The sequence below is a fragment of the Lissotriton helveticus genome, chromosome 9, assembly GCF_964261635.1.
Source record: "Lissotriton helveticus chromosome 9, aLisHel1.1, whole genome shotgun sequence".
NCBI classification, from domain to species: Eukaryota; Metazoa; Chordata; class Amphibia; order Caudata; family Salamandridae; genus Lissotriton; species Lissotriton helveticus.
In genome coordinates, this window is record NC_136070.1 from 55,103,300 (window position 1) to 55,129,894 (window position 26,595).

General features: G+C 41.2%; 1 protein-coding gene across 3 annotated transcripts in view; it reads left to right on the plus strand.

The window, feature by feature from the left end:
* SPRED1 (sprouty related EVH1 domain containing 1) overlaps positions 1-22,586 on the plus strand; it is a 583,922-nt gene extending 561,336 nt beyond the window's left edge. For all 3 annotated transcript variants that reach the window (XM_078659440.1, XM_078659439.1, XM_078659441.1), the window contains one exon: positions 8,093-22,586. In XM_078659440.1, the coding sequence (XP_078515566.1) occupies positions 8,093-8,752 (660 nt within the window). In that variant the 3' untranslated portion in view covers positions 8,753-22,586. The remainder of the gene's footprint in view (positions 1-8,092) is intronic.
* The last annotated feature ends 4,009 nt before the right edge of the window (positions 22,587-26,595 follow it).

Below are 26,595 nucleotides of genomic sequence, written 5' to 3' on the forward strand. Positions count from 1 at the left end.
TGAGGGCTCCGGTCCCTCAGACGGAGCTGCATAGAAGATCACGCTCAAGGTCCGTAGTGAGAGAGAAATCACGTTCAAGGGAGCAAAGGAGGCAGCGATCTGCAACTCCTCCGAGGCGGAGTAGGACTCCTTCTTCATCTTCTACGTCGTCTAAGTCTTCTTTAAGATCTTCATATAGAGACTATTCTCCCACAATCTCATCTACTCCTCCGTCCAGAGTGTCTCCAGTGGATGATTTAGGCACGTTTAATGATGTGTTGTGTCGTGGGGCGAATAAGTTCAAGATCAAGATGGCAGTTCCTCAAATAGCAACGTCAGTCATCTTTGAAACACTACATCACAAAACGACTAGTAGGCCTCTTCTGCCGTTAGTGCCCGGGTTGATAGAACCAGCGATGAGAACATTCTTAACTCCGGCCACGGTGGGTTCTGGTCCTTCTAGGATTGCTAAGAAGTACAGGGCTCCAGCAGAGGATCCTTTATTTTTGCGTTCTGACCCTCCTCCAGATTCACTTATTGTGGCGGCAGTCAGAAAAGCACATTCCGCTGCATCTACTTCTTCTGCTCCACCTGAAAAGGATAGTAAGAGTATGGATTCCTTGGGGAGAAGAATGTGCTACACCTCAGGTTCGGTCATGAGAGTGGCCAGTGCGTCGGCCTTATTGGGCCGCTATGATCGTCTGCTCTGGGACTCAGTGGCTCGTTTTGCTGATAAACTCCCTAAAGAGGATCAGAAAGACTTCCTGGAAATAGTGGAAGAAGGAGGATTGGTGGCTAACCAGAGTATAAGCGCAGCTGCTGATGCGGCGGATCTGTCAGCCCTTGGCTATGCACATGGTGTTTGTGCTAGACGTACAGCTTGGCTTCGCCTTACGGGATTAAAGCCAGAGGCGCAGAGAAAAATGGTCAATTTACCTTTTAATGGTTCGACTCTGTTTGGCTCTCACGCTGACGACGAAATGTCTAAAATGAAAGTGGAGTTGGACACTCTAAAGGCCGTCGGTCTTGAAAAGAAAAAAGACTTTAGACGTCGGGGTAATTTTCGTCCCTTTGACAAAAGATCTTTTCAGCAGAGGGGCCAACAGTCGAATTGGTCATCGCAAAATCAAGGCCAAAATCAACAGAGGTCGCAATTCCAACAGCGACGACCTGGACGAGGCAGAGGCAATGGAAACAGGCAGCAATCCTCTGCTACCAAGCAGCCTCAAAAAGAATGAACGGATGCTTCCTCCACAACCGTGTGCCACTCCGGTTGGATGAAGTATTGTGTGGTATCTGGACGAGTGGAAGCAAATCACACAGGACAGATGGGTGCTGAGTATCATACAGAGCGGATACCTTTTGAGATTCAAGAAGCCCCCGCCTGTCATTCGCCCTCTAAAGATGGTTCAGTGGAATATAGGGCGCTTGCAACAGGAAGTGGACGCCCTTCTGAAGAAGAACGCCATAGAACCAGTACCATCTCAACAGAGAGGTCAAGGCCTGTACTCTCGATTTTTTCTCGTACAGAAAAAAGGTCCAGCTACGGAGTTCAGACCCATTCTGGATCTGAGGATATTGAACAAATTCATTCGGAAGGAGAAATTTCGAATGCTGGCTCTTCATCAGATTTTCCCTCAATTACACCAAGGGGATTGGATGTGCTCCATCGATCTGAAAGATGCGTACTTTCATATTCCGGTATCCAGAAAGCATCGCAAGTTCCTCAGGTTCCAAGTAGGGGTTCATCATTACCAGTACTCAGTCCTCCCTTTTGGCCTGAGATCAGCTCCCAGAACATTCTCAAAATGTATGGCGGTAGTAGCAGCGTGTCTTCGAAAGAGACGGATTTTCATATATCCGTACTTAGACGACTGGCTTCTGAAGAGTTCGTCCCCATCTCTACTAGAAGAACATCTATTGATATGCCTCCAACTCATGTGCAAGTTGGGTCTGCAAATCAACTACAAGAAGTCCATAATGAATCCCACCCAGAAGATCCACTACTTGGGTGCACAGCTGGACACAGAAAAAGAAAACGTGTGTCCTTCGGAGGAGAGATGGTCATCTATCAAGGCGAAGTGCGTGCTTCTCCTCCAGGATGCATGTCCGACAGTTCGGCAAGTATCCTCTCTCCTGGGGTCCATGGCATCATGCATATTCATCGTGCCAAACGCACGTTTGCAGATGCGTCCTCTGCAGCAGTGTCTGGAAGATCAATGGAAACATAGGACGGGACGCTGGGAGGTTCGGATTCATCTCCAACAGTCGGCAAGAGATTCCATTCGGTGGTGGATGAAGAAGGCACACTTGATGAAGGGAGTTCCTTTTCATCAGGACCCACCAACGCAGACTCTAATCACAGATGCCTCTCTCCTTGGTTGGGGGGCACATATGGGCCCTCTTCAGCTACAAGGGCTATGGTCAGACTTCGAGAAAGGATATCACATCAATCTACTCGAACTCAGAGCGGTCCATCTTGCTCTCAAGTCTCTGGCTCCATCTTTACAGACTCGGTCCCTTCTGGTGCAAACAGACAATACAACAACAATGTATTATCTAAACAAGCAGGGGGGTACCAGATCCAGGACGCTGTCCATAGAAGCCCAGACCATTTGGCATTGGTTACTGGCACGGGACCTGTCCATAACAGCAGTTCACCTACCAGGGAGTCTCAACTCAGAGGTGGACGGTCTCAGCAGAGACTTCGACGAAGCGCACGACTGGGTTCTCAACGAAGACGTCGCGCACAGCATTTTCCAGGCGTGGGGAACACCAGACATCGATCTGTTCGCAGACGCGGCGAACGCAAAATGCCCCGTCTTCGCGTCCAGGTTTTCCCAGAAAGGGTCTCAAGGGAATGCCCTTTTGATAGACTGGTGTCAAAATTTGCTGTACGCCTTTCCACCGACACCGTTGATACCAGCAGTGATCAACCGGATGTACAAGACCAGTTCCAGAATGATACTGATTTGCCCGGAGTGGCCACGCCAGTGGTGGTTCCCCGATCTCCTTCAGTTGTCAATCAGGCCACACAGGAGATTGCCTTGTCGTCCAGATCTTCTGTGCAAGCAGCAGGGGCGGGTGTTTCATCCCAATCTGCCCTCCCTGCGCTTGGCAGCATGGCTCCTGAAGTCATCCAGTACGGACATTTACAGCTAAATCCGGAGTGTATGAACATTCTTAAGGAGGCAAAGCGCCCTTCTACAAGACAATCCTATGGATTTAAGTGGAAACGCTTTTACCTCTGGTGTCAGAGTAAAGGTCTTGACCCTATTGATGGTCAAGAACAGGTGATCTTGCCTTATCTTCTTTACCTTGCTGAGTCTGGTTGCAGTTCAGTTTAGTTCTATTAAGGTCCATCTTGCTGCAATAACTGCTTATAGAAAATCGCCAACACAGATATCGTTTTTTCGGATGCCTGTGGTGAAGGATTTTCTAGAGGGGTTAAGGAAGGTGTTTCCTCCAGTCAGGTCTCCTTCTCCACCTTGGGAGCTTAATGTGGTATTGACTAAGTTGATGGGTCCACCATTTGAACCCATACATAAAGCTTCTTTGCAACACTTATCTTGGAAAGTAGCATTCCTGGTAGCCATCACTTCTGCTCGTAGACTGAGCGAAATTCAGGCTCTGTGTTGCAAGGAACCGTACACAGTTTTTCATGGAAACAGAGTGGTGCTTAGGACTCACCCTGCTTTTCTACCAAAGGTGGTGTCGGATTTTCATGTGAACCAATCCATAACATTGCCTACTTTCTTTCCAAACCCTTCGAGTCCTGCTGAGCGGACTTTGCATTCTTTAGATCTAAAGAGGGTGTTGAAATTTTACTTAGAAAAAACGAAGTCTTTGAGACACACTGTTTGTGAACTATGGTCCTACGAATACTGGTTTGGCAGCATCCAAGAGATCCATTTCTAGGTGGATAGTGTCATGTATCTTACTGGCTTATCAGCTAGCCCACAAGTCTTTGTCAGGTAGACCTAGGGCTCATTCTACGAGAGGGAAAGCTGCTACCACAGCTCTCCTTAGGAATGTGGCTATGTCAGAGATATGTAAAGCAGCTACTTGGCGTTCAGTGCATACGTTTACATGCCATTACTGTTTGGATTCTGATGCGCAGACTGATGCACAAGTGGGTCAAGCATCACTCAGAAATTTGTTTGCTGTTTCTAGTTAAACACTGTATTTTTAAATGTGCGGCTATGCATTTATCTGTTCGCCCGCTTCTAGTGGGTATGAGCTTGCTACTCTATTCAGTGCTTATGACTATTAATGAGTATCCCCTGGAAGAGAAGGATTAGTTACTTACCTGTAATCCTAGTTCTCTTCCAGGGGTATACTCATTAAAGTCATAAGCACCCTCCCGCCTCCCCGGGCGAACAGTAGCATTGAAGTGTTTTTCAATATGTATTATGAAGGTTTTAAGTGCAGATTCCTGCTACAAGTTTACTGTACCGTACAAAAGAACTGACCTAACTGTCACCTGTGGTGCATGATGGGAACAGAGTTCTCCTAGAGGCCTTAAAGGCAAAGTGTGCAGATTCTCTGGGGCCTTAAAGGCAGGGTGCCAGTCTGATTTTCTGTACACAGACAATTTTTCATATGCAGCGTTTTTAGGCTAATAACTGTTTACAACAGGTTCTTTGATGAAAATAAAGGTTTTTCATGGTTATGAAATGCATTTTGGGCTCATGCCTGTTTATTGCATTTATATATAGCATGTTTTCATGCTTCAGAACTTATGTAATGTTGGTTTTATTAGCCTCTGTATATATGTTAGGCTGCATATTATGGTTATTATACATTTATATGTGTATAATTAGTTTAGTACTATGTACTTTTTGATATTTTTACACATATATATGTATATTGTTATGTGTTCCGGGTTCCCGCTCATGGGCGGAGATAATTCAGTGCTTATGACTTTAATGAGTATACCCCTGGAAGAGAACTAGGATTACAGGTAAGTAACTAATCCATCTTGATCATAGGATTTGACATACTAGATTGCTGTTGTATAGGTATGGGGACGTCTCCAGTTTCCTACATCATTCCTTGAAGCCTTAAATTAAAAACATTTTGCCACTTTTATGGAAATTTTGTTTTTCTCCTGAAGTCCATAAGTTCTCTGAATGAATATCTTCACTTGTCAATGTTTCGTACCAATGGAGTTCCCTTTATTTTCCTGTCAACCGTGGATGGACACTTTTTGGTCACTTTGTGATTAGTGAAACTAACAAGTTTTGTTCAGCTCTAGATTGTATCCTGAGGTAATTGCCATCAATTAATATTATACGATAAAGAAGTTGGAAGGGATCCAATTAATCACACTGCCCCCTACTGTTGAGAAACAATTACTTTTTAAGGCACTTCAACATTGTCAAGAGTAGCATTCTTTGAGGCGTTCAAGTAATAAAGAGCTTCCACCAACCACATAGCGTAGGCAGTACAAGAACTTTCCGCCTCTTAAGTTTAGAACATGGGCACTTACAAACATTTTCCCAAGGCCCAAGAAGTGTGGTCTGTGGTGTGACTGAGGGCCGCGTTGAGGCCAGCTGGGTGGCGGTTGGGCACTGTAAGGTGGGTGTAGGGGATGTGAAGCATGTACATCTAGTGGATGAATAGCACAATGTAAAACCAGAAAACCTGGTATCAAACCCGGTTTCCCCACCTAAACAAATTGTGTGATTCTAGGCAGTTGTTTTATTTCACTTTCCCTCCTTTTTCTTCATTATCACACACGAGAGGACCTTGAAATACATGACTACAGGATGTGTCATGTAAGAAATATTCTCCTGTGTATGATTTCATAAACTATATGGTTGTCCATGTGTAATAGCAACCCAGGCCACCGAAAGAGTGGACATAACAAGTGATTTTCTTAGTTCACTATTGCGATTATTGTCGTTGTGAGCGGAAGGAAGCATGAATGTTTCTTAAATTCATGTTTGAAAAATGTTACAAAAACAGTTCTGAATACACTGATATATTTTGATGCACTAACGTGAAACAGTTGTGCATGTTAATGAAACACAGTTTTTGAATTTTGAAGAGACTATCATATTTTCATACCTTTGTTGCAAGATGTCTTTATAAATGAAAGTGTTCCTAAAAGTGAGTGGTGTAGGAATCCTTAGTTACTTCCTTTCTTTAACTTCAATTAACCTGAAAACAAATGCTTGCCCATTAATTTAAAATATTTTTAATGTTCGGGCTGATTCGAGTAAACAACAGCTCAGTGCTGCTGTTGACCAGTGGGCTGCAGCTGCATCTGAAGGTCAGGCGGAACGCATGTGGCCCACGGGCCATACTTTTAGTATCACTGGTTTAGGACATAATTTGCTATCTAATCTAAATCGTGTCTTTTTGTTTACTGTTATTCTTTGAGTCCTGATTTCCTTTACTTTCATGTTGACTGCTTTTCTTTAAACATCCACAAATAAAAAACCTGTTCACTCCCCCAAAAAATTTTAAACTACCAAATATGCTTTTTATACTAATTTTCTTTGTATGATAACTCCTAAAACTTTTAACTAGTTAGGCCACCTTTCTGTGTATTTCTCCAATTTATAATTGCCTTCATTTGCACTATAATGTTAAAAAATTTGTAGAAATCTGGGACACAACAGCCGCATTACCATTTCCCTTTAAAGTATGATTTTGTTTTTGTAATTGTTATCATGTATGGGGGTCTTTTTTACCGTTTATTTTCTTGTACAAACAACCAAAATTGTGCACCGCATTAGACAAATTGTGTAAGAGTGCACCAGGATACAAAAAGAAGACATTGGCTTATGTCCCAAGCAGCACCGTAAGACATTACTAGGTAGCTGCACCAAACCATAAGGGATAAGAAGTTTATCCTCTCCATAGCAAAGAACATTTGTGAAAAAGTACTGTTTTTTCCCTCTGATTCAGGACCCGAGTGAAAGCCCAGCCTGTCTTTGAGCTCCTTCTCTCTTTTCCACCCCCATAATTTTTACTCCATTTTCTTATCCTCCTGATCCTCTTCCCAATGCAATCAGCTGCACATTTCCCACACTTAGATGTATTGCAAGACAAGGCATATCTGGGCAGATTGGTTAGAACTTAGCCATTACTTCATTACCTTAAGAGTAGTTGATTCAAAGTACCCCTTTTTGGGGATAAAATCTCACCTTCCCACTCATTGGAGATGTTCGGTAATTTCGGAATGGGAAGGAAATGTGAATTACTTTTTTGGTCCTAAAGAAAAAAAGACAAATATTTCCAAGTAAAATCAGTGTATTACAGAAGTTTTCTAAACACAAGGGATTGACGTTGATCATTAAAGATGTTGAAGGAAAAAGGGGTTTGAATTATGATCAGGTCAAGAAACAACCATGTTCAAGGCATTGTGTTGTGTAACTTCTTTTTTTTTAAGTTCAGAAAAATTTTATTGAAAGAATATGAGCAAAGTTTACGAAATAAGACAAAGAAAATAACAAGCAAAAGTATGCATCAAGATAGGTAATGGCATAATACAAGCTGTAAAAAGAAAACATAAAAAATTGAGAATAAATATAAGCAAAACTGGCATCTGGTATGATATAAGGCAATAAAAGACATACTGAGTATACATTATAGTGATAAGGAAAGTTAAAAATAAAAGTAATATGTTTAATAAATTATAGGAAGTCATGGAGGTTTAGGAACTTCTTGCTGTAACGAGGATAAAGACAGAGTAATTTGAGCACTCAAATCAAAAAATAATGTAACTGGACTCCACACTTCTCTTCGCTTAGTAGCTAAAGAGAAGGGGTACACAAAAGTATTGTCTAACCTGTGGTTGTAGCAAACAGCATACCACCAAGCCTGATAAGATAGTTTGGTCAAATCTTTCCAATTTTTGGTTATTTGCTGAAATGCTGCTGCCAACAGTAAGTCAATTATTCTAACCCTGAAAGTGCAATGATCCCAAATGGGAGCAATACTCCCTAAGAAAATATGAAATAGAGAAAAGGAGTGAGTGGAGGAAAAAATCTTGTTAATTTGAGATGTGTTGTGTAACTTCTGTGTAGAACGGACTAACCTGCATAAGACTGCTTTCACTCAATGTCAACGAGATTTACAGCGTCTATTTTTTTCTTCACAGGTCCCACTAAAGTCAATTCGACATGTCAGCTTTCAGGATGAAGAAGAGATTGTCCGAATTAACCCTCGCGACATTATCATCCGACGGTATGCCGACTACAGACACCCCGACATCTGGAAGAACGATCTGGAGCAGGATGACCTGGACCCCAACACTCCGATGTCCAAGTCTGACCAGAAGAAGTCTGACTATCTCTACTCCGGCATGGATGGGGCCGAGCTGAACTCTCTCAAAGACTCCAAAGGCTCGGTGGTGTTCAAGACCCAGCCGTCCTCTCTAAAGCTTAAGAAGTCCAAGCGCAGGATAGAAGAAGGGGAAAGGTCACGGTGCATCTACTGCCAGGAAAGGTTCAATCACGAGGAAAACAGCCGAGGAAAATGCCAGGATGCCCCTGACCCCATCCGCAGGTGCATCTACCAAGTGAGCTGCATGCTTTGTGCAGAAAGCATGCTGTATCACTGTATGTCGGACTCGGAGGGAGACTTCTCGGACCCTTGCTCTTGTGACACTGGTGATGACAAGTTCTGCCTGCGGTGGCTAGCCTTGGTGGCCTTGTCCTTTATCGCCCCCTGTATGTGCTGCTACCCCCCCTTGAGAGCATGCCACCACTGCGGTGAGGTGTGCGGGTGCTGTGGGGGGAAGCACAAAGCTGCTGGTTGAGAAGGGGCAGGCCTGCAGAGCAGGAGTTGAAATGTTGGTCCTAATTCCAGGTTGAAATGTGGCCTGGGTTTTCTGTGGCTTTTTCAGCGGAACAGAAGGGAATCTTAACCTACAAAGAAGAAGGCTGGTGACGTCGCCGAGAGAGTTGTGTGATCCGCGGACCTTGCTGTTCTACATAATTGCTAACCTTGCCTAATGCTAACCTTGCCTAACTTGCACTCTCTGGGCACATGGAGTGACATTTCGCATTGTAAAGAAGGGTTGGGTTGGAAGCCATCTTTTTTTGCTTTTCCGTGGCAAAAGAAAGCATCGGCTGAGACCGGAAACGTACTTGAAAGGGATTCATTTTTGTAATTGCATTTTGTATATTTGCAGTTTCCGGTGAAAGGGGCGCTTAAAAAGGAAGGAAAAAAAACATTTGCCGACAACGTGTAAGTGAACTTGAAAGTGCACTGGTGCCACGAGGTTGCTGTTGAAAGCGGTTCGTACTGGACAGTGGGAAAAGGAAAAAGGCAACTAAATCATTTATTAGTAGCTAGGTTTTTGGAAACAATTTTATGTATAAATAACAAATGTTTATATTTAACTAAATGTACGGTACAGATGATTACATGTTGATTCTCTCTTCTCCTATCCCTTAGTTTCCTCGTCATCACCCTGTTACTTTTGTAGACGCGGGGCATCGCTCCAAACCCACATTCCAAGGTGTTCAGTGACAAATTATCTATTGCACATAGATAGATTGAACCTTTGTATTGATGTACAATGCCCCTTTCTCCTTTTCAAAGACCTTTCAGATGTTAATTCCAGTTGTGTGGATTGGCACTATTAAGGTCAACTTTTTGTAAAAAACAGATACAACTGTCTAAAATATTCTAAGAGGAACATAATCTTTATTTTTTATACAAATGTGACGTTTAGTTTCAACAGTATAGCAAAAGGAAACAAAATGAGAAAACGCTCAGCCTGCTCTAAGATCTCTTTTTTAGGGTTTCTCTCGAAAGCATTCAGCAAGGTGAAGCCACCTTATTGTAAAACCTGCAACAAACTCACTATGGCCATATACCATAAGCTGCTCAAACAGCTGCCATGGCGTCGCGCGCAAGCGGGAAAGCAGTATTTAAATGTTGTCGTTTTATAGCTGTATTTGCTTTCAAAAATGTCAGCCATTGCCTACGTCTTGTTTTATTTTTTATACTTTTTTTTTTAAACAACGTGCACCACTCAGCCATTGGTTTCACTAAGAATTAACCCCCTGGCATGTCGAGTGAATTCAAGTGAGTGGCTGGGGTGACTGCAGGCCAAATGTTCAGATTTATAAAAAGTTAAGATGTCCTAAGATGGTGGCATTTCTGATAATAGCAGATCTAAACATTTGGACAGCATCGTACACCGAGGGACCGCTCTCCAGACCCTGAAAGTATGGTAACCAGTGCTGCTTTACTATTAGGTGTCACCCTTCACTCCCACCGCCCCAGCCTTGCCTCGCATCTGTGATCTCATGCCCCAGTAAAATAGTCAAAATTCACAAGGGAAGAGAACAGTGGAAAATGTGAGATGACGTGCAACAAGCGTCATAATTATGCCAGGATATTTGCCACCGTCGAAACAAATGTACTTTGCATTACTAGAGCTGTCAAATTTTGACAATTCCTACGAGTTTAAACCAGTACCATATTTGATGACATTAAAGGAAGTGATGTCACACGTGCCTGACATTATTAATAACAGCAGAAGTGAGTTCTGTCAAATGACAAAAAAATCATAATGCACATCAAATCCATGAAATAACGCCAAAACTTCAAGTAAACCCGTGTTTATGAATGTAGTGGAGCAGCGTTCTGGGGTGTCTGAGGCAACTGGTCCTATCTTCTGAAATGGTGGAAAGGAGGGCTTCCTCCTGCCTGTTTTGCACACTGCAGAGCTGTCTGCTCGCTTTTCTTCTCAGGCGGGGCATTTAGCCTGTTGTCAGATCTCATCCTAAATTCTACACGTGTGAAGCTTCTCAGATGTCTCATCTCTTGGGACGTTATCTTGCAAAGACTGGCATTAAAACATATTGTGACAATGACTTACGTTATTCGGGTACATTTTTGTGTACATACGATATACTCGGACATTGTCCATATTTTAATGATGTTTCAGCCGCTCCAGTGGTAAGAGGTACCTGGCAAGGAGACCTCTTACACTGCCTAAAAAGTTGTATGTAGACTGAAATACCTATATCCTGAACTGAAAACGTGTTCTAAAATCCGAAAACAAGGGGGAAAAACTTTTTCCCACTCGAAGTCTAGTTGTACGGCTTAGAATTCTCACACAAGTCTTTGTCTTGCATTATTATTGATGGGGTCCTCAGATGTCCCGTCTCACCGTTCGCTGCCTCTTTCCTGTTGTCTGCAGATGAGCGGTGACCCTTGAGCCTCACATATTTTCTCACTGTCTTTTGTCGATTTACTTCTCTAATGGGTTCTGCTCATGCCAGTTCTCCGGGTTTATTCCTGCTTCTGTCTCTGTTCTTCCTCTTGCCCCTTCCTCATAATTGACCCTTCTCTTGCCATATTTGTTGTCTGCCTCTTTTCCAACCTTCAATCATCACCTTCAAATTTTATGCCCTTATTCCCTCACTTTCCTTTTCCTTTTCACTCACCTCTCACAAGATCCCTTCTCTGTCTTACTCCTGCTTCAGCTGCCTGTTTTTACAGGTGTTTGTTGTGTAATTTTGGCCTACCGCCCCTTTCCCTTCCCTTCCTGTTTCTCTGAGACGAGGGCACCATCTCCTGTAGATGCTAGAAAATAAAAATATGGTTTATGTTAATCCAAAACAGTTAGTCTGATAGACCTGAAATGCCCTTCTGCAGCAAAGCATTACGAGGTTCTGTTGTATAGAAATAACTCAATAGATGCAATGGAAACCACCTCATCTGGATGGCAAGCATACATCTTGTCTTATGCTTTTAGCAGCCATTAGACATGTGATATGCTTTGCCATTGACATTAGTTGGTGGCTGTCCACATTTGTCTGGCCTGGTTAAATTTTGTATAGCGGTCATATAGTGGGCAAGTTGATTTATCCATTGATAATTTGTAATAGTAGTTACAAATCAGTGGGACAAAAGTTTGCTCCCCTGCACGGATATATTCAAGAGCATCGAGAGCTAAAACACCCTAATCTTGTCTGCAATGTAAACTACTTCTTGGCTATATCAAAAGAATATCCTCATCAGCTCTGGGCCCCTTATGATTAGTGTTCAACTCCTGCACCACTTAGAAAACACTTTGGTTCGTCTTTCTGGATTCTGTCAGAAGAAAACATCGCCTTGCTCCAAAGCATCGCGTAACCCAGGATAATCGTGTTTCACCCAGGATAATCGTCCATGTCCTGTAAGATTCCCCAAAGGGGGTTTCTTTGATCACAAAAGGTTGGCCACCCTTTTTGAGGTACTTCGGCTACAGGCTCACTGATGTCCGGAGTTACTTGTGGTTTCCCGCAATCCACGAACAAAGACGTATGGGCCAGGGAAGGTCCAGGTGGTTAAAACTTTCAAGATATCCACATCGACGTTAGATAGATCTGCATACAATACATCTAACTCATTCCCATAATCATGGTTATCTTGAAAATCTGGCAACAAACTAGTCTTGCTTGTGGTGTGACGGAAACCCTGCTCTCTTTTAAAGCGCTATTTCGATTGCCAGTCCAAGTGTTTGCTGACAGAAGACCATCCCCATTTAAGCAACTAAATTAAATCCATCTTCTGCTTAGTATGTCATTGTAAGCCTGTGTGAATCTTCCTGCTGGACAGACTTGATCTAGTTGATCTAGACCTCTGTGATATACAACAATCCCCACTAGCTCACAGTATGAAACAACACTGTAAACTTCTTTTACTAATCCAAGTCCCACTAAAAACACTACTTTTTGTAGCTCAGTCTTTGCAGGACATAAATCTACAGGATCGAGTAAGCAAACTCTCTTCCTCCCCCAGCAGAGATGGAACACTCCTGAAGTCCTCAACTCTGCTTTACTAAACCGTCCACCTTTTTTTGGGTGGCTTTTGGACTAGTTCATTTAAAAAGTGTAGTCTGTATGGCCTTCTGAGCAAGTCAAATTTGGAATACACCTTAGACAAAACTGCTAAATTTAGAAATTGGAATTTACATTTACTGATCAAATCAAGATGACAAAACTTCTGCAAAGTTTTTTAGAGTTAAAATGCCTGTTGCATAACTTCCTGTTTTGCCCATTCTTTACACAGATGTTTTACAGGCCACCTTTCACATCTGTTTTTGAACAATAAAGATTTCGGAAATCTGTTTCCCTGTACCTGGCATTGGTACCCGTAGTGCCAAACTGCATGAGCCATGGGCAGCTGTGCAGAGGCATACTGTAGCTGTCTCACTCACTGTCTTGCCACTTTGTGAGTGTGGACCACCGAGGCCAGTCAGGGGGATTTGAGGAACAGGGGTCCAGGAGAGCAGAAGTTTGACTATGGGCTGCCTGATTGCACCACTACTCCCGAGGCAAGGGGGTCACAGGGGGTTATGTCACCCCACTTGAATTCAAAGTTTTGGAAGAGCAACCAACTCCCCTTTTGAAATTCCTGGGCGGGGAAATGTTGCCTGTATTTTCTCCATCATTGACACCGGTCTTTCATGGTTAATGGAAGTGTTACCGCACATCTGTTGACAACTATCTCAATACCCTATATCCCTAACTTTTTTAGATTCTGAAGTTGTTGCACACAGCTTACTTATTTGAATGAGAACAGAAACGGCATGAAACTATAGTTTATAAGCAAATGGCTCTTCTCAGACAGCGAGTTTAAAGTATCATTTACTCAGATGCTAACAAAGTATTGAAAATGTCCACAAGGGTATACACGTTCCAGTATTGTGACTTTTGGAATGCGTTTAAAAGCTTATCAGTCTTAGTGAATGAGATATACCATTACAAGAAATTATGATTCCCCTCCGATTCCGTTCTGTTGTGTCACAGACGCAAACCTAACTCCACTAAATTCAGTGCATTTTCTATGCAATTTTTTCTTTTGTTTCGTTTTTGTGTATTTGTAGTTCCAAAGTGTAAAATATTTTGTTTACATAGCCCATGTAACAAACTCTGAACAAATGTAAATAACTCGTTGTAAATTACACTCCGAACCCCCTTCAGCTGCTTTATCTTTTATGTTATTTTATTTTATTTTACCCAAAATATAGCATATATATTTATGGCAGTTTAAACTGACACCATTGTGTACATAGCTCATCCTGAGTATTTCACATTGAAACGTGGATACAAATGTTTATGGAGAACTATAGAAGCTCTGGAAACAAGAGGTTCTTTCTAGTTTTTTACTAAAAAATAAAAAAAATAGAAATGAGAAAATTGGTTGGAGGAGATAAATTCAAGGAAACAGCCTCAAGCAACGACAGACGTTTCTGCAATATTTATGATTAGAGCTGCTCTTTGGCTGCCTGTTGCATATTATACGTTTCCAGCTTGCATCTGCGATATTTTACGCGTGGAGCAATTTAAAGGAATTCCCTTAATTTTAGAACTGTCTAGTGGGCTGGTAGTAAAATATTTCTTTTGCAACATGGATTTTTCTGCACAGTGATCCATCTGTTTGGGTTGGTGTATACACTTGAATGGTCAACTTTAGAAATTAAGGGCGTGGTTTAGAGTTCCGCAGAAGGGTCACTTCACCACTAATGTGACGAATATCCCGTCCGCCATATTACAAGTGCACTTGAGTGTATTATTAGGGCCGCTTGAATTATGCGCATGGAGGGCCAAATTATGCAGCAGGGTTAACTCAATTAGGTGGCAAGAAAAAAACAAAGTTTGAGGCATGTGAGCTGGGCCGTCTAGTGTTGGGTCTGGATGTTTGCAAGTTGTTTTTCTTTGAAGAAGTCGTTCCAGTCACGAGTTAAGGTGACTACTCTTTTCGGTGAAAGTGCACATGGCCATTGACTCCATTGTTGGATTGTTTTTTTCCACCAACGAGTTTGGACATGTGTTGCTGCCTTCAGCAAGAAAAATCTAATTATGTGGTGTAATGTCGCACATTTTATGATAGTATTATTTAATTATGTTGTGATTAATTCATTTGTTAGCAAAGTCTGTGCATAGGATGCACCTCATTAGTACCAGTTTAACACTCAAATGTAGCAATAAGCAACAGAAAGGTGACCAGTCAACCTGTGCAAAGGGCCTTCCACTGCGTGGCAAAATGTGTTGCTGTATTTTTAGTAACTTTTGAACCGTTTGAACTGGAAACACATTTTTTTAAATTAAAATCTGCAGATTATGCAGCAAATGATGGATTATGTGGCAAATGCGGCAAATCCATAACTATGCGAAAAACGCCGCCGCTGCACAATCGCACAGTTCTATTGGCCCTGGGTATAATGCACTTGTAATACGGTGGACAGGACATTCGTCACGTTTGTGACGGATAAACTGTTCTGCCAAACTCTAAAGCAGGCCCTCATCTGAATTGTCATCTAAGGATCAACAACCGCGTTCAGAAGATCAACTAAGTGCACTCTGTGTCCTCTATTGGCCTCCTAACAGAGGCATCCGGGTCACTTGTAATGCCAGTCTGCCCTATGTGGTGCTTGGTTCTTTATTACAGAAACAAGGTGTGGCTGTTTCTGAGACGTTTTAATATGTAATACATTCCTAAATGATAGTCTGCAAGCAGCTGGACGTATGAGGTGGTGATAGCAATGGGCCCTGTAAATACAGAACTTACTGGTTTGATAGGTAAATGTTGTAAAGTGACACTGTTGTACATACTCTCTCTTGGTGAAATTGTGCTTCGCAGTTGTCCGCGTAGAGCACTTACCAGCATAGTGTGATGCGTGGGTCTAGCTGGGTTCTAAGAGCAACATTTGCGCTTCAGTGTTTGAAATCGTTAGAAATGCTTGTGATAAGTAGGCTCAGGTAACCACGTTGCTGCTGGGAATAATGTGCGCCCTCCTCCTGCGTGTCCATCAGATTTCAGTGAACACATTTGAGGAAACGCTTTTTGTTTCTAATGATTTAGCCCGTATTGTTTGATGCTCCCTAATAATTCCCTGCCCCAAGTCCACACTCACCCTGTTTTTTTTTTTTTTTTTAATAGATCTCGTAATAATTTTTATTTTTGGCTTTTCAGTGCTTTATTCTTACATAAAATTAAACTTTTTAACCAGGAAATTCCATAAAATAAGTCTCCCAGAAGATTGGCGAATAACTGGAACAGTGAGTTATCACTGTGTACCGCTGTTCTTTTACGCGCTCTGGGGCACGTTTCGATTTATTTTACGCAGTAGCCGGCCTGAAAACAGCTTGGACACGGGAAGAATTGGACACAGGAAGAATTGAGAACCAGCTGTAAAGGCCTGCAAGGCTGGGGTAGAGGCTTCTCGGGGGTTGAAGGTCTTACAAACAATAGCTTTTCTATCATAGAAATAAAAGAGAAACCCTGTATAGAAGCTTGTCACAGCCAAGGGAGAAGCAGGCGTGGGACTAATGGGTGGGAAGAGATAAGTGTTTTTCGAATTTATTGTGCATAGGCGGACTTTTGTTTGGCAAGCCTACATATACAAAGTATGCAAAGCTTATTTGGAAACCCCGTTTCTGCTTTACCAGGACCACCTTAGCTCTTGCGTGCAGTGTTACTAGAGCCACCAGAAAGGCAAAGCTGCATTTCTTCCCATAATCCCTCCCGTGATCATGCAAACCACTGGCTGTCATGTGCTGTGATAAACAGGATGTCTCCTGATTAGTGGTTAAAAAACAAAAAAACAGCTGTGGCCTTGGCAAAGTTTCCTCATGACTAGTCTGCAAACATGCCCAGCAGAAGGGAGATAGCACAGTCAAGCAAGCGGGTGTTGGCAGTGAGATGGGTACCTCGCTCTACAGAGGCAGGAGCAGGCAGGTGTTCGTGATTCACATGCACAACTAGGTTGACAAAGCAGCTAGATCAATAGCAGCTAGATCAATAGGTGCAGCTCTGTTCACACAATTCTCTTGATGTCATTGAAGGCCAAACGAAAGCAGACTTGCTATAACTTAATGCAACAATTGTTGTAAGGACTACCGTCACCTAGCTTGTGCAAAAGAGCACAGAACGCCTCCTGTTGTTGTGTGACCCTTAGCACCCAACAGTGGTATACCTACTACAAGATACACTTGAGTGCATCCTTTCCACTAATCCCCGCCAGACACAGGAGTTTTGATTGATTTCAAACCCCCTGTACAGTGTGAAAGTTGCAATCACAATTATATAAATTTCTTTATTCGGCTTTACACATTGGAAAACCATAAAAGCAACATTTTGATAATACAATTTCATGTTTTAAGGGGATAAAAAAGGTAAACATGTTACAGACGAAATTCAAACAAAGTCAGGTTAATACATTAAAAATGAGGGATCGTATTGTTTCATTGCTTCAATCACAATTAGTAACGTAGAGGAGAAAGTTGAAATCATCGAGGAAAACTATGTGGAGGACAATGTTACATTCACATTTAACTACCATATTATTAAGATGTGCTGCTGTTTTCTTATCTCGGCTGACATCAGGCCCACTAGTCAATGCTGCCCGATGTGAACACAGGCAGGCAGCATGGAGCGGGGGACGATGCGTCCTTTTATTCCTGTAGGAGCCCTTCTTTTAGCATCCTTCTGCGTGAGAAAGTTATTCTAGAACAAACTAGTCCCTAGGGTGAAGTTGTTTGGTGTCCAGGTTCCATGCCTGGTAGACCCTGATTTCCTGCCCGACTCTTTTAAGTGATGCCATACTTAATTGTAAGGTAGACACCTCATGGAGGGGCGACTCCATTAGAATGTTTTTCCATTGAGCAACACCAGTGTTTCCACATAAACACGGAAAATGTTGTTCTTTACTTATTCCAATTAACGTGTCTCTAAGATAGCATGCTTTGGTCTCATCCAGTAACAGCAATTTGTGGTAAAAGGTTTGGTGGTAAAAGACAGCAATTTGTGGTAAAAGACATGGGCACTCCCGTGCCCATGTCTAGGGAGTGAGATTATCCTAAAGAGAAACAGGAGCCCTCCCTACTCCATCAGGAAAAAAAGAGGATTATACAACAGCAAAGACTAGCCAATCAAATCTGTTAATTTTAATTGCTAATCTAAACATCACAAAACGTACTTGGTCCACAGCTTTCCACTTGAATTCCATATCTGAACAACTATTGGTGCTGGTGGTGTAATAGGAAAACAAACGGGCTAAAAAAACAACTTTGTGTTCTTTCATGTTTTTCATCAGTTGAATTCTTAATTATTAGAGGACCTCAGATCAACTCATCAGACTTCTCTTTGAATGTTAGCCACTATAGTAGTTGGAAAACATCAAAATAGCCAATCAGAATGCACACCTCAATTTCATAGCCAGTGCCGGTTTGGATTATGTTGAAATACATTTTTTTAAAACAGTGACTGATCACATTACTATCTTTGATAAGCTACGCTGTTTGTTGCTTTTCCATGTTGCTTGTTGGTAGTCAATGAAAAATAGACATAATCAGGTGAAAACTAGGTGCTAGAACAGACTGGCACAATTGTGGCATTCTTTGAGGATTTGTGGAATCGGTTAACTTGGGGTCAACCTGTATGCATTCTTTGTGATCTATGTGTAGGTTGTCACTCCATCAACATAAACTCAACAGTGAACCCGTTGTTGTCATCTAGATGTTAAACAGACATAATTTGAACCCACAAGAGTTGTTGGGATCACTTAAGGTGGGAGATGAGAACTTGCATGGATGCTTTTGGACAACCGCTCAATGACATTTGTGCAGTCCTTTTGAGAAACCTTATTCCTCATCAGAGGAAGCCCCCTCTCCTTTGCGACATAGACATTTTTGAGAACGTAAACAATATGCAAACTAATAGGCCAAGGTCTTCTGCACACTGTGATAAACCCCCAATCAAGATTTAAAGGCCATACACACTTTTCGGTTTCTCTGATAGCTGACATTTTTGACCTGTGATTCTTAACTTGGAACATTTAGCACAGTTCTAATCTTGGCCAAGTCCGGTCCATTATTGCCAATGCAAAACTCTTTATCAAGAAACCATAGACTAGCTTGCTCACCCGAGACATCATCTTATAGGCTTCACAGTGACTCGAGGCACCCTTTCTATCTTGGCTGTCTCATTATCCCAACACGCATTCAGCTTTATTGCCACATTAAATAGTATGTGTTTAATAGAACCAGATACATGAAAGATGTGTTCGCATTGTCTGTTTTATATCTTTTTGGGGTTCTTTCAACTATTTGGGGACAAATGCATTAGAATACATCTGATGGACATTCTGTGCCTTGTCAGTCCCATTCTCATTACTTTACAAGCAGTTGCACTTCAAGTGATATTTTGATAACAGATATGTTTATCTGTATTTATTGTCCAATATCACTTCTATTTAGATAAACTAGTTGCTATTTTTTAGTGGTTTATTGTTTAGCAAATAGTAAAGCAGTTGGTTTCCAAAATAGAAAGAAATGCTTGTCCATTGACAAGACCATTCATCTGTTGGAAATTAAATAAGACCGAATAATACAACCTATCAATGTATAGGCTTTGCTGGAGTGAAATATTGCTGGAATCTGTGGCCATTCTTCGACTTCTGGTCTTCTTATGCCATGTTAATTGGATAAAAAAAATTAAGAAAATTGAGCTTCAGCCAAATGCTAACTTCTGCAGGAAACTAGGTCTTTAAATGACTGAGCACTTCTGTGAAAGTAATAAATGTTAACAAGAGATTAGTTGAAGGAGACTTAGGAAAAAGAAACATTGATCCATAGATCCAGAGAATTTGGCGTTAGTTAAGAACCAGTATCCAATCCACTCGACTTGTTTACTCCGTACAATCTACATGATCTCTGGTTTCACACCTCACCTACATTTTCAGTACCATTGTTCTCCAGTTTTCATTCTGTTACCATTTGTGTCTCCTCCAGTATGCAGGAAAGTTCTTTGATGTGGTCACGGAGTTTGCTACTATCCTTGACTCTTAAATATCTTCTCCTACTGACATAAATCGCTTGCCTTGTATACCGCTTAGCCCCCTTAAGAACTGAAAAGCTCTGTGTTGCCTGTGCTGCTTTTCCTTCACCATAAATCATGTTTTATTTTTTTAGCCCCCCTCTAACTTTCTAACTTACCTGTGAAAATTGTGCACCATTTTGGTAGTGTATCTCTGTGCTTGCTTTAGTCTGGTGTCAACCTTCTGACAAGGCCTACAATATGGCTGGTTAAAGTAAGCCTTTTGACTCAAGATATGGACCAATTGAGTGAAGGAGAATTTCAACAAAAATAAAAACTCTTCTATTTACATTTTTATGGAATGATGGAAAGAGTGCAAGATAGTTTCTACGAAAGGTTATTGAGTAAGAATGAAAAAAGCCTTACTAAGGGCTGGTCACCCACCCAAACAAGAGTCCACAAGCACTATGTGCTGCGAAGAGCTCAGCATTAGAAGTCGAACTCCAGCAAAGAATGTCTTGTAAGCCAAGTGTGGGGGGGGGGGGGGGGAGGGCTGCCCCTGTGCACCACAGTCATTACCAAGTACCTGATTTATAGTTTCGCAGATGGGCTACTCCGTCCCCAATATGGTGGATATCCTGTCCGCTGCATTACAAGTACAATAGAATATAATACGGATGAGATATCAGACACATTTGCGACAGAGTATCTCATCTGGCCCAAGTTGCTTGAATTAAATATAGGGTAGATTAAAGGTGCATATACAGAGAATAGTACTTCTCTAGCATTGAAATTAATTAAGTCTCTTGCATTAGAAACAAAACCATCCTTCGGTTCTGCCCTTGTGTAATGATGAAAGAGGAATTTGAAACATCCCATGGCAGTACAAGTCAGAAAGTTGCTCCAGGAAGACAGATGTGTCTTGGTCTGTGTTGCGCGGTAGAACAGTAGAATTTATATGTCAACAAAATTCAGTAATTTCTCATATGCCATGCTCATTCAGAACGTCCGTCACTGACAAAGGTTACAGCTTTTTGATGACTTTTTTGGGCATACATGCAGCTCACACTCTTGGATGCATTTTATGTGCTTAGTCACTTCCGGTTAGGTTCAAGGATCGAGGAGAGGGGTGTTCAAATTTGAAGCCACAAGGAATGGATCCATGCCAGATGCTCATAATATCCACATGGGATAAAGTGACTATAAATGGAAATCCTTTACATAGTTGTGAGTTACACTAGAAATCTAGCATGCATCTAGCCCTCAAACAAAGTTGCACTTCCATAAGATAGGGTTTGGACAGAGCGTATTTTGCTTGGAGTAAGTGGGCTTAGTTTTCAGACCACTGCTTTTACTTTTAGTGATACTGTACACATTTGGAAGGAAATTTTGAGCACTTTAAAGAGTTACTTTTCAAATGCAAAATTAAGGATTCTGAAATTTGTTTGAGTCATGGTATTTCGTATATTAGATTTTACAGTGTTAAAACTGCACAGGCTACAAAATCTGTGCAGCTTGTTTTTGTGCAGTTGAGCAAGATTTCAGCAGGACTTTGGTGATTTGATACCACCTACCTGCAGGAAAGCCATCTGGACTAGGGCCAAAGCACTTAGGTTCATTGGGACTGTGGGGAATTCCTTCAGGAGGAATACCATGCACTTACTGCTCCACTGCTGAGTATGGCTGACTTCCAAAGTGTGGTTGTAGGCACGCCGTTGCTAAAAAGTAGTGACTCGCACGTTATTTCTCCTTGTAGCCAAACTGCGACTATATATCCTCTATTGGTGCCCAATAAAGCGCGCATCGGTTGTGTTAGATGAATAAGACAGAAATCGTTCCACTTCACCCATGTCATTAAGACTTTTCAGCTACTTTGGGACTTGTTAATGTAATCTTGAATATACTGTCTCCATTAGGCAAAGTATGGCAGTGCTTTGATGTATTTGGGTATCCTGAAACATTGGTGGCTTTGGGTGCCCTGTAGGTTGCATCCCTCAAATGTTGAATCATATTTAGTTTTCATAACAATGTACACCATATTACTGCATCCTGGCACCTGAGAACACACTGAAACATATTCACAAAACATTAACACTAAATGGAAATCCAAAAATGACTGTCAGCTACCTGGGGGGAAATAGTCTTTCCCATACTTGTCTGGCTAGTTGATGACACTGCATGCTTTGTTGCACCAATAGACAAATTAAAGCTCATCTGAAGCCATCAGTATCTATACAAAGACGGTAAGCTCTTGTTTGCAAAGCACTTGGTTACTCCTGTGGGGTAGCATCTCTATCTAAATGCACATAACATGGCTTAAGTCACGCATTCTTTCTCTTCCGTCTCCTCTAACAAACAGAACACAGCCAAGTTATTTTTAAGAGCTTCAGCCTATAAAGAAATCTTAGCTGGTTTGTTTTTTGTTGTGTGATTCTGCGGTATAGTTGGTACGTGCAGTTTTATTTCTACAAACATCGCCTAGTCCTCTACATCTTGCACTGCGCCATTGGCCCCCTCATCTTGCCGACCTCAAAAGTGCCTCACTTGTATATTATTGCCATTCAAATTTTAAATTGCTTTTTTATTACTAAGTGACGTATGATTTTGTTTCTAACCCTGGCCATTGGTGTATTTCCTTTTTATGTATGAGATTATAGCTTGTTACTTTTGACTATATAATGTAAATATTGCATATATAAGTTTGTAACTTTGTTACATCATACCCTTGTAATTTGACATATCAAATAACAATATCATAATAAAACAGTTTAAGTTTTAATGTTTTTCCCTGTGGTTACCTAATGATTAAAACAATCATGAACTTACAATTTGAGAGATGTTTTCTTTGTTTCTCATATTCTGTGAAATATCTTTTGTGTTGTTCATGTGCCTTAAGACCTGCATGAAATCGACTGCTATCATTCCTTTAACAGTTAGCTACCACCTTGAAGCTTTCAGGCACTCTCAGTAAATTATCCTATTCTTGGGTAACTCACTTGTACACAGTTGGTGCCAACTTTCTGACGTAAGGCTGAAGTTGGAACCTGTGACAGCACCATCAATTATTGTTTTGTTACTTTTAGGTCTCCCCTACCAGCAAGTGTAAATGGTCTGATTGGAAAAGACTAATTGTGGGTTTACCAAGAACTTGCAGTGGGCTTTTAGCCCACCATTCCTTACACTTGGTTAGCTTTATTGTCACTCTGAATTGCCCTCTTCTAATTCAATAGCTTGCCTTGTCCATCTTGTGTTTATCCCTCCCCTTGGGCATAGCCTCTTTACGATTCTTTTGCTTGGCTGACTTGTATTCTTCCACAGATTACTTTTAGGGAACCACTTTTTCCTTTTTATTTGAGCATTCTGAGTTTGCACATGTGTGTTTTGGAGTTCTCTCCGTGCCATTTTCCCCTTGCTAATTTCTGCAATCTCCTGTGTTTGTCCTCCTCCTGCATTTTCTACTGCCCCAGATCCCATCGCCTCAACACTTTGTCTCTGCTTTTCCTCCCTCCCCTGCTCCCTTTGTTGCTATCTTCCTTGTTTGCTGCTTGCCCCCTACCCCCCTGGCCACTTTTCGCTGTTCCCCCCACCCTCTCTTTCATTTTCTCCGCCCCACAGTTCTTTTTAAAAATATATTTTATATTTTGGGGAGGGTCAGGTCTTCATAAAAGCACTTCTGCACACCTTATTTTTGCACTTATCATTGCTTTTCAGCATTGCCAGAAATCAAAGGGGAAACCTAATTCCTTTGCAAATGCTTGGTATGAATATTGTTAAAGAAGAGGAAATAACATCTGATTTAACGATTAAGCAATATGAGCATCTTCCTAATGGTCTCTTGGACTATTCTACGGTAGAAATGGATATTGCCGGTTTTATAATCCTCATTCAGCTTACAGAAAATCGCATGTGGAAGAGGAACATTGGTTCTCAGAAATTAGAACAGAAATGACCCTGTTCTTTTTACGGAAAGAGCAGTCTGCCAGTGTAGACATAGTGTGGTGTGTGTTTAATGCCACTCTCAGGGTTACTATAATAGCCCAGGATATAACAGAGAGAAGTAAAAATAAATCAATAAAGTCCTGGCTAAAGAGGTCCACAATAGATATATATCTATAAAGAATAGTGCAAATCACTGTTCCCTGGAGAAACCAAATCAATACTTTCTGAATTATTATTTTAAGAAGACCTATCTAAATAGTAAAACGTATATGCAAAAAGTATATGAAGCGAGTGCGTATTCAGGGTGGTTTCTGGTATGGCATATGTGAAACATTGTCTAAAAACGTGATTAAGGCATTTTATTGCTCTCAAACTAAGACCTGAATTAATTACTGATATAAAATTAATGTATGAAATGGTATTGCAGCAGTCTATGATCATCAAGAAATAGATCTCAGTAAATTACAGAACTTTTTAAAAAGTCTTCCTATGCCTATATTGCCCCAGACCTAAGCGCATGCTACAGTAAAATGTTTTACATTGGATGAAATAGCTACTGTTATCAAATCTTTTTCAAACAGGAAAACTAATGCAGAAGATGAATTCCCTACAGATTCTTGTTTTAAACTCTGAATTTTTAATAAGAATATCTTAAAATTGGCAAACCATATATTAAAATGTGGGAGAGTTTTGCCTTCTTTCGACACAGGGATACTGGTGATGGTCCTTAAACCAGCTAAAAATCCAGAAATTTTAAATTCATATAAACCTATGAATCTTCTCAACACAGACCATAAAATAATAACGAAATCATTGGCCAATAGAATGAATCAGATAGCCAACCTGATAAATGCAAACTCAAAATGGGTTTATATCTGGGGGACAATTATCCACCAATACTAATGATTTAATTGAGCTTTAAGCTGGGAATGTCTTTTTAACATTTTAGAAGCTTTTGTGTTGTCCTCCCAGCTTAGGGGTATTTCTTAGTCTTTATAGAGTAGCAAAGGTCAGATTAGTTGTGAATTCCATAAATATTGGTTCATGCAAAGCTGAACGTGGAACTAGATAGGGATGGCCAGTTTCACAAACAACAATAAGGGATTTGACGGTCCAGCACACGTCCCCCCCAGTTACTAGAATAATTATACAACAAAGTAATGTGCTGATCTGTTGGAAGTGTAATACTTGAATGGTATTTCAAATCTAGTGAATGGTCAGACCAACAAAACATCCTTCACCGGATACACCAGCCCTCACCCACTTAAGTAGCATGCTTCTGTATCGGGCCGTTCTCCTTGCTAGGCGGGCGCCAAATACTCTGAGCTCACCATCAAGGTTGATAATGGAAACTTGACAGCCGTGACATATAATTAAGCCACGGATTGCAATAGTTTGTTAAGATACAACAGTCATCACCCAAAGACTCTATGACAGAACCTACAATTTAGGCAATTCCTGGGTATATGTAGAAATTGTAGCCATTTGGAAGACTTTGATAACCAAGCTGCAGAACTGTCCTGCAAACTCGGAGATATGGGATATTCAGAGAAAATCATTTGTAACACAAGAAAATGAGCAAGAAATAACAACAGAGAAACACTACTAGATACTTTCCCCAAAGAATGACTGGATTACCTATGTAACTACCTTCACCACCAGGTCCAACGATATAAAAAAAATTATTCATAAACAATGTAACATCCTGAAAATGGTGGAAATGGATTTCACTAAATCCTTGTTTGCTTTCAAAATATCGAAAAACTTGCAAGATCGATTAGTCCACGTAAGACCCTGGAGATCTGTGGTCCCACAGTGTTTATTGGCCAAAGGTCTACCAAGGGTCATTACCCCAGCGGGTATTGCAACATCTGTCACCTCACAGAGATCACTAAAGAAGTTAATATTGGTTTACAGCATAAATGGGAATTACAGGAACACACACACTGTAGCACATGTACCTGCATCTATTTGATTCAATATCCAAGCCACTTACTATATGTAGGCATGACCAGCAGACCACTCAAAAACAGGATAAATGAACACTGTAGCACAATCAGATGCGGACAGACAGCAATGAATCTCACAAATTACTACATTTTGAAAAATCATAAACACTTAATGGTTTGAATGGATTATTCCAGAAAAATTTTGTGATGGACCAGATATACAAAAGAAACTCATGTCTAAAGAACAGTGTTGGATTTACAAACTCAGAACAAATATTCTGGGCTTAATGATGAAATACCTTGGATGACCCATTTTTAAGTAAGGGATCCCATAGAAAACAAATAAAAGCTGTTGTCAAATGGTGAAGCCCACAACATGATTACTCTGCTTCATGAACAGAATAGCAGGCCCACCCAGCTGACATTTGTTAAAATGTTCTTGCCCCAGTATTGGAACTTTCATAGATTCCCATGCTTTGTATCATTCCCCGTCGTCGGAATGGGAGCCTCCGTAATAGAAAGAATATCATAGCAGTAGGTACAAAAAAGAAAGAAAGGCCTAGGCCTCATCTCATTTTGTAGCCTATCCACCTCTTTTTTGTAAAAGAGACCAAAAAACTGCAACAACCAATCAGAGGAGCCTCACCCCATAGAACCCTCCTGAGAGCCTCAGATGTTCTACCGCACCTTGTGCTAAGGGAGTCTCCTCTGAGCTCTGCTCAGTTTTTCTTTCTACAGCTTCAAAAACAACTTTATTTTTTGCTCAAGATGTCGGATAAGGTGAAGAAAGCCTTGTTCAAGGCTTGTGCTACCTGCTCAAAGAAACGGCTTTATGTGGATGACAAGCATACAGATTGCATTTATTGCTAGTACCCGGACCACAAAGCTACGGAATGTAAGATCTGCAGGACCTTCTCTACTAAGACATTAAGGAACAGAGAAGGAAGAC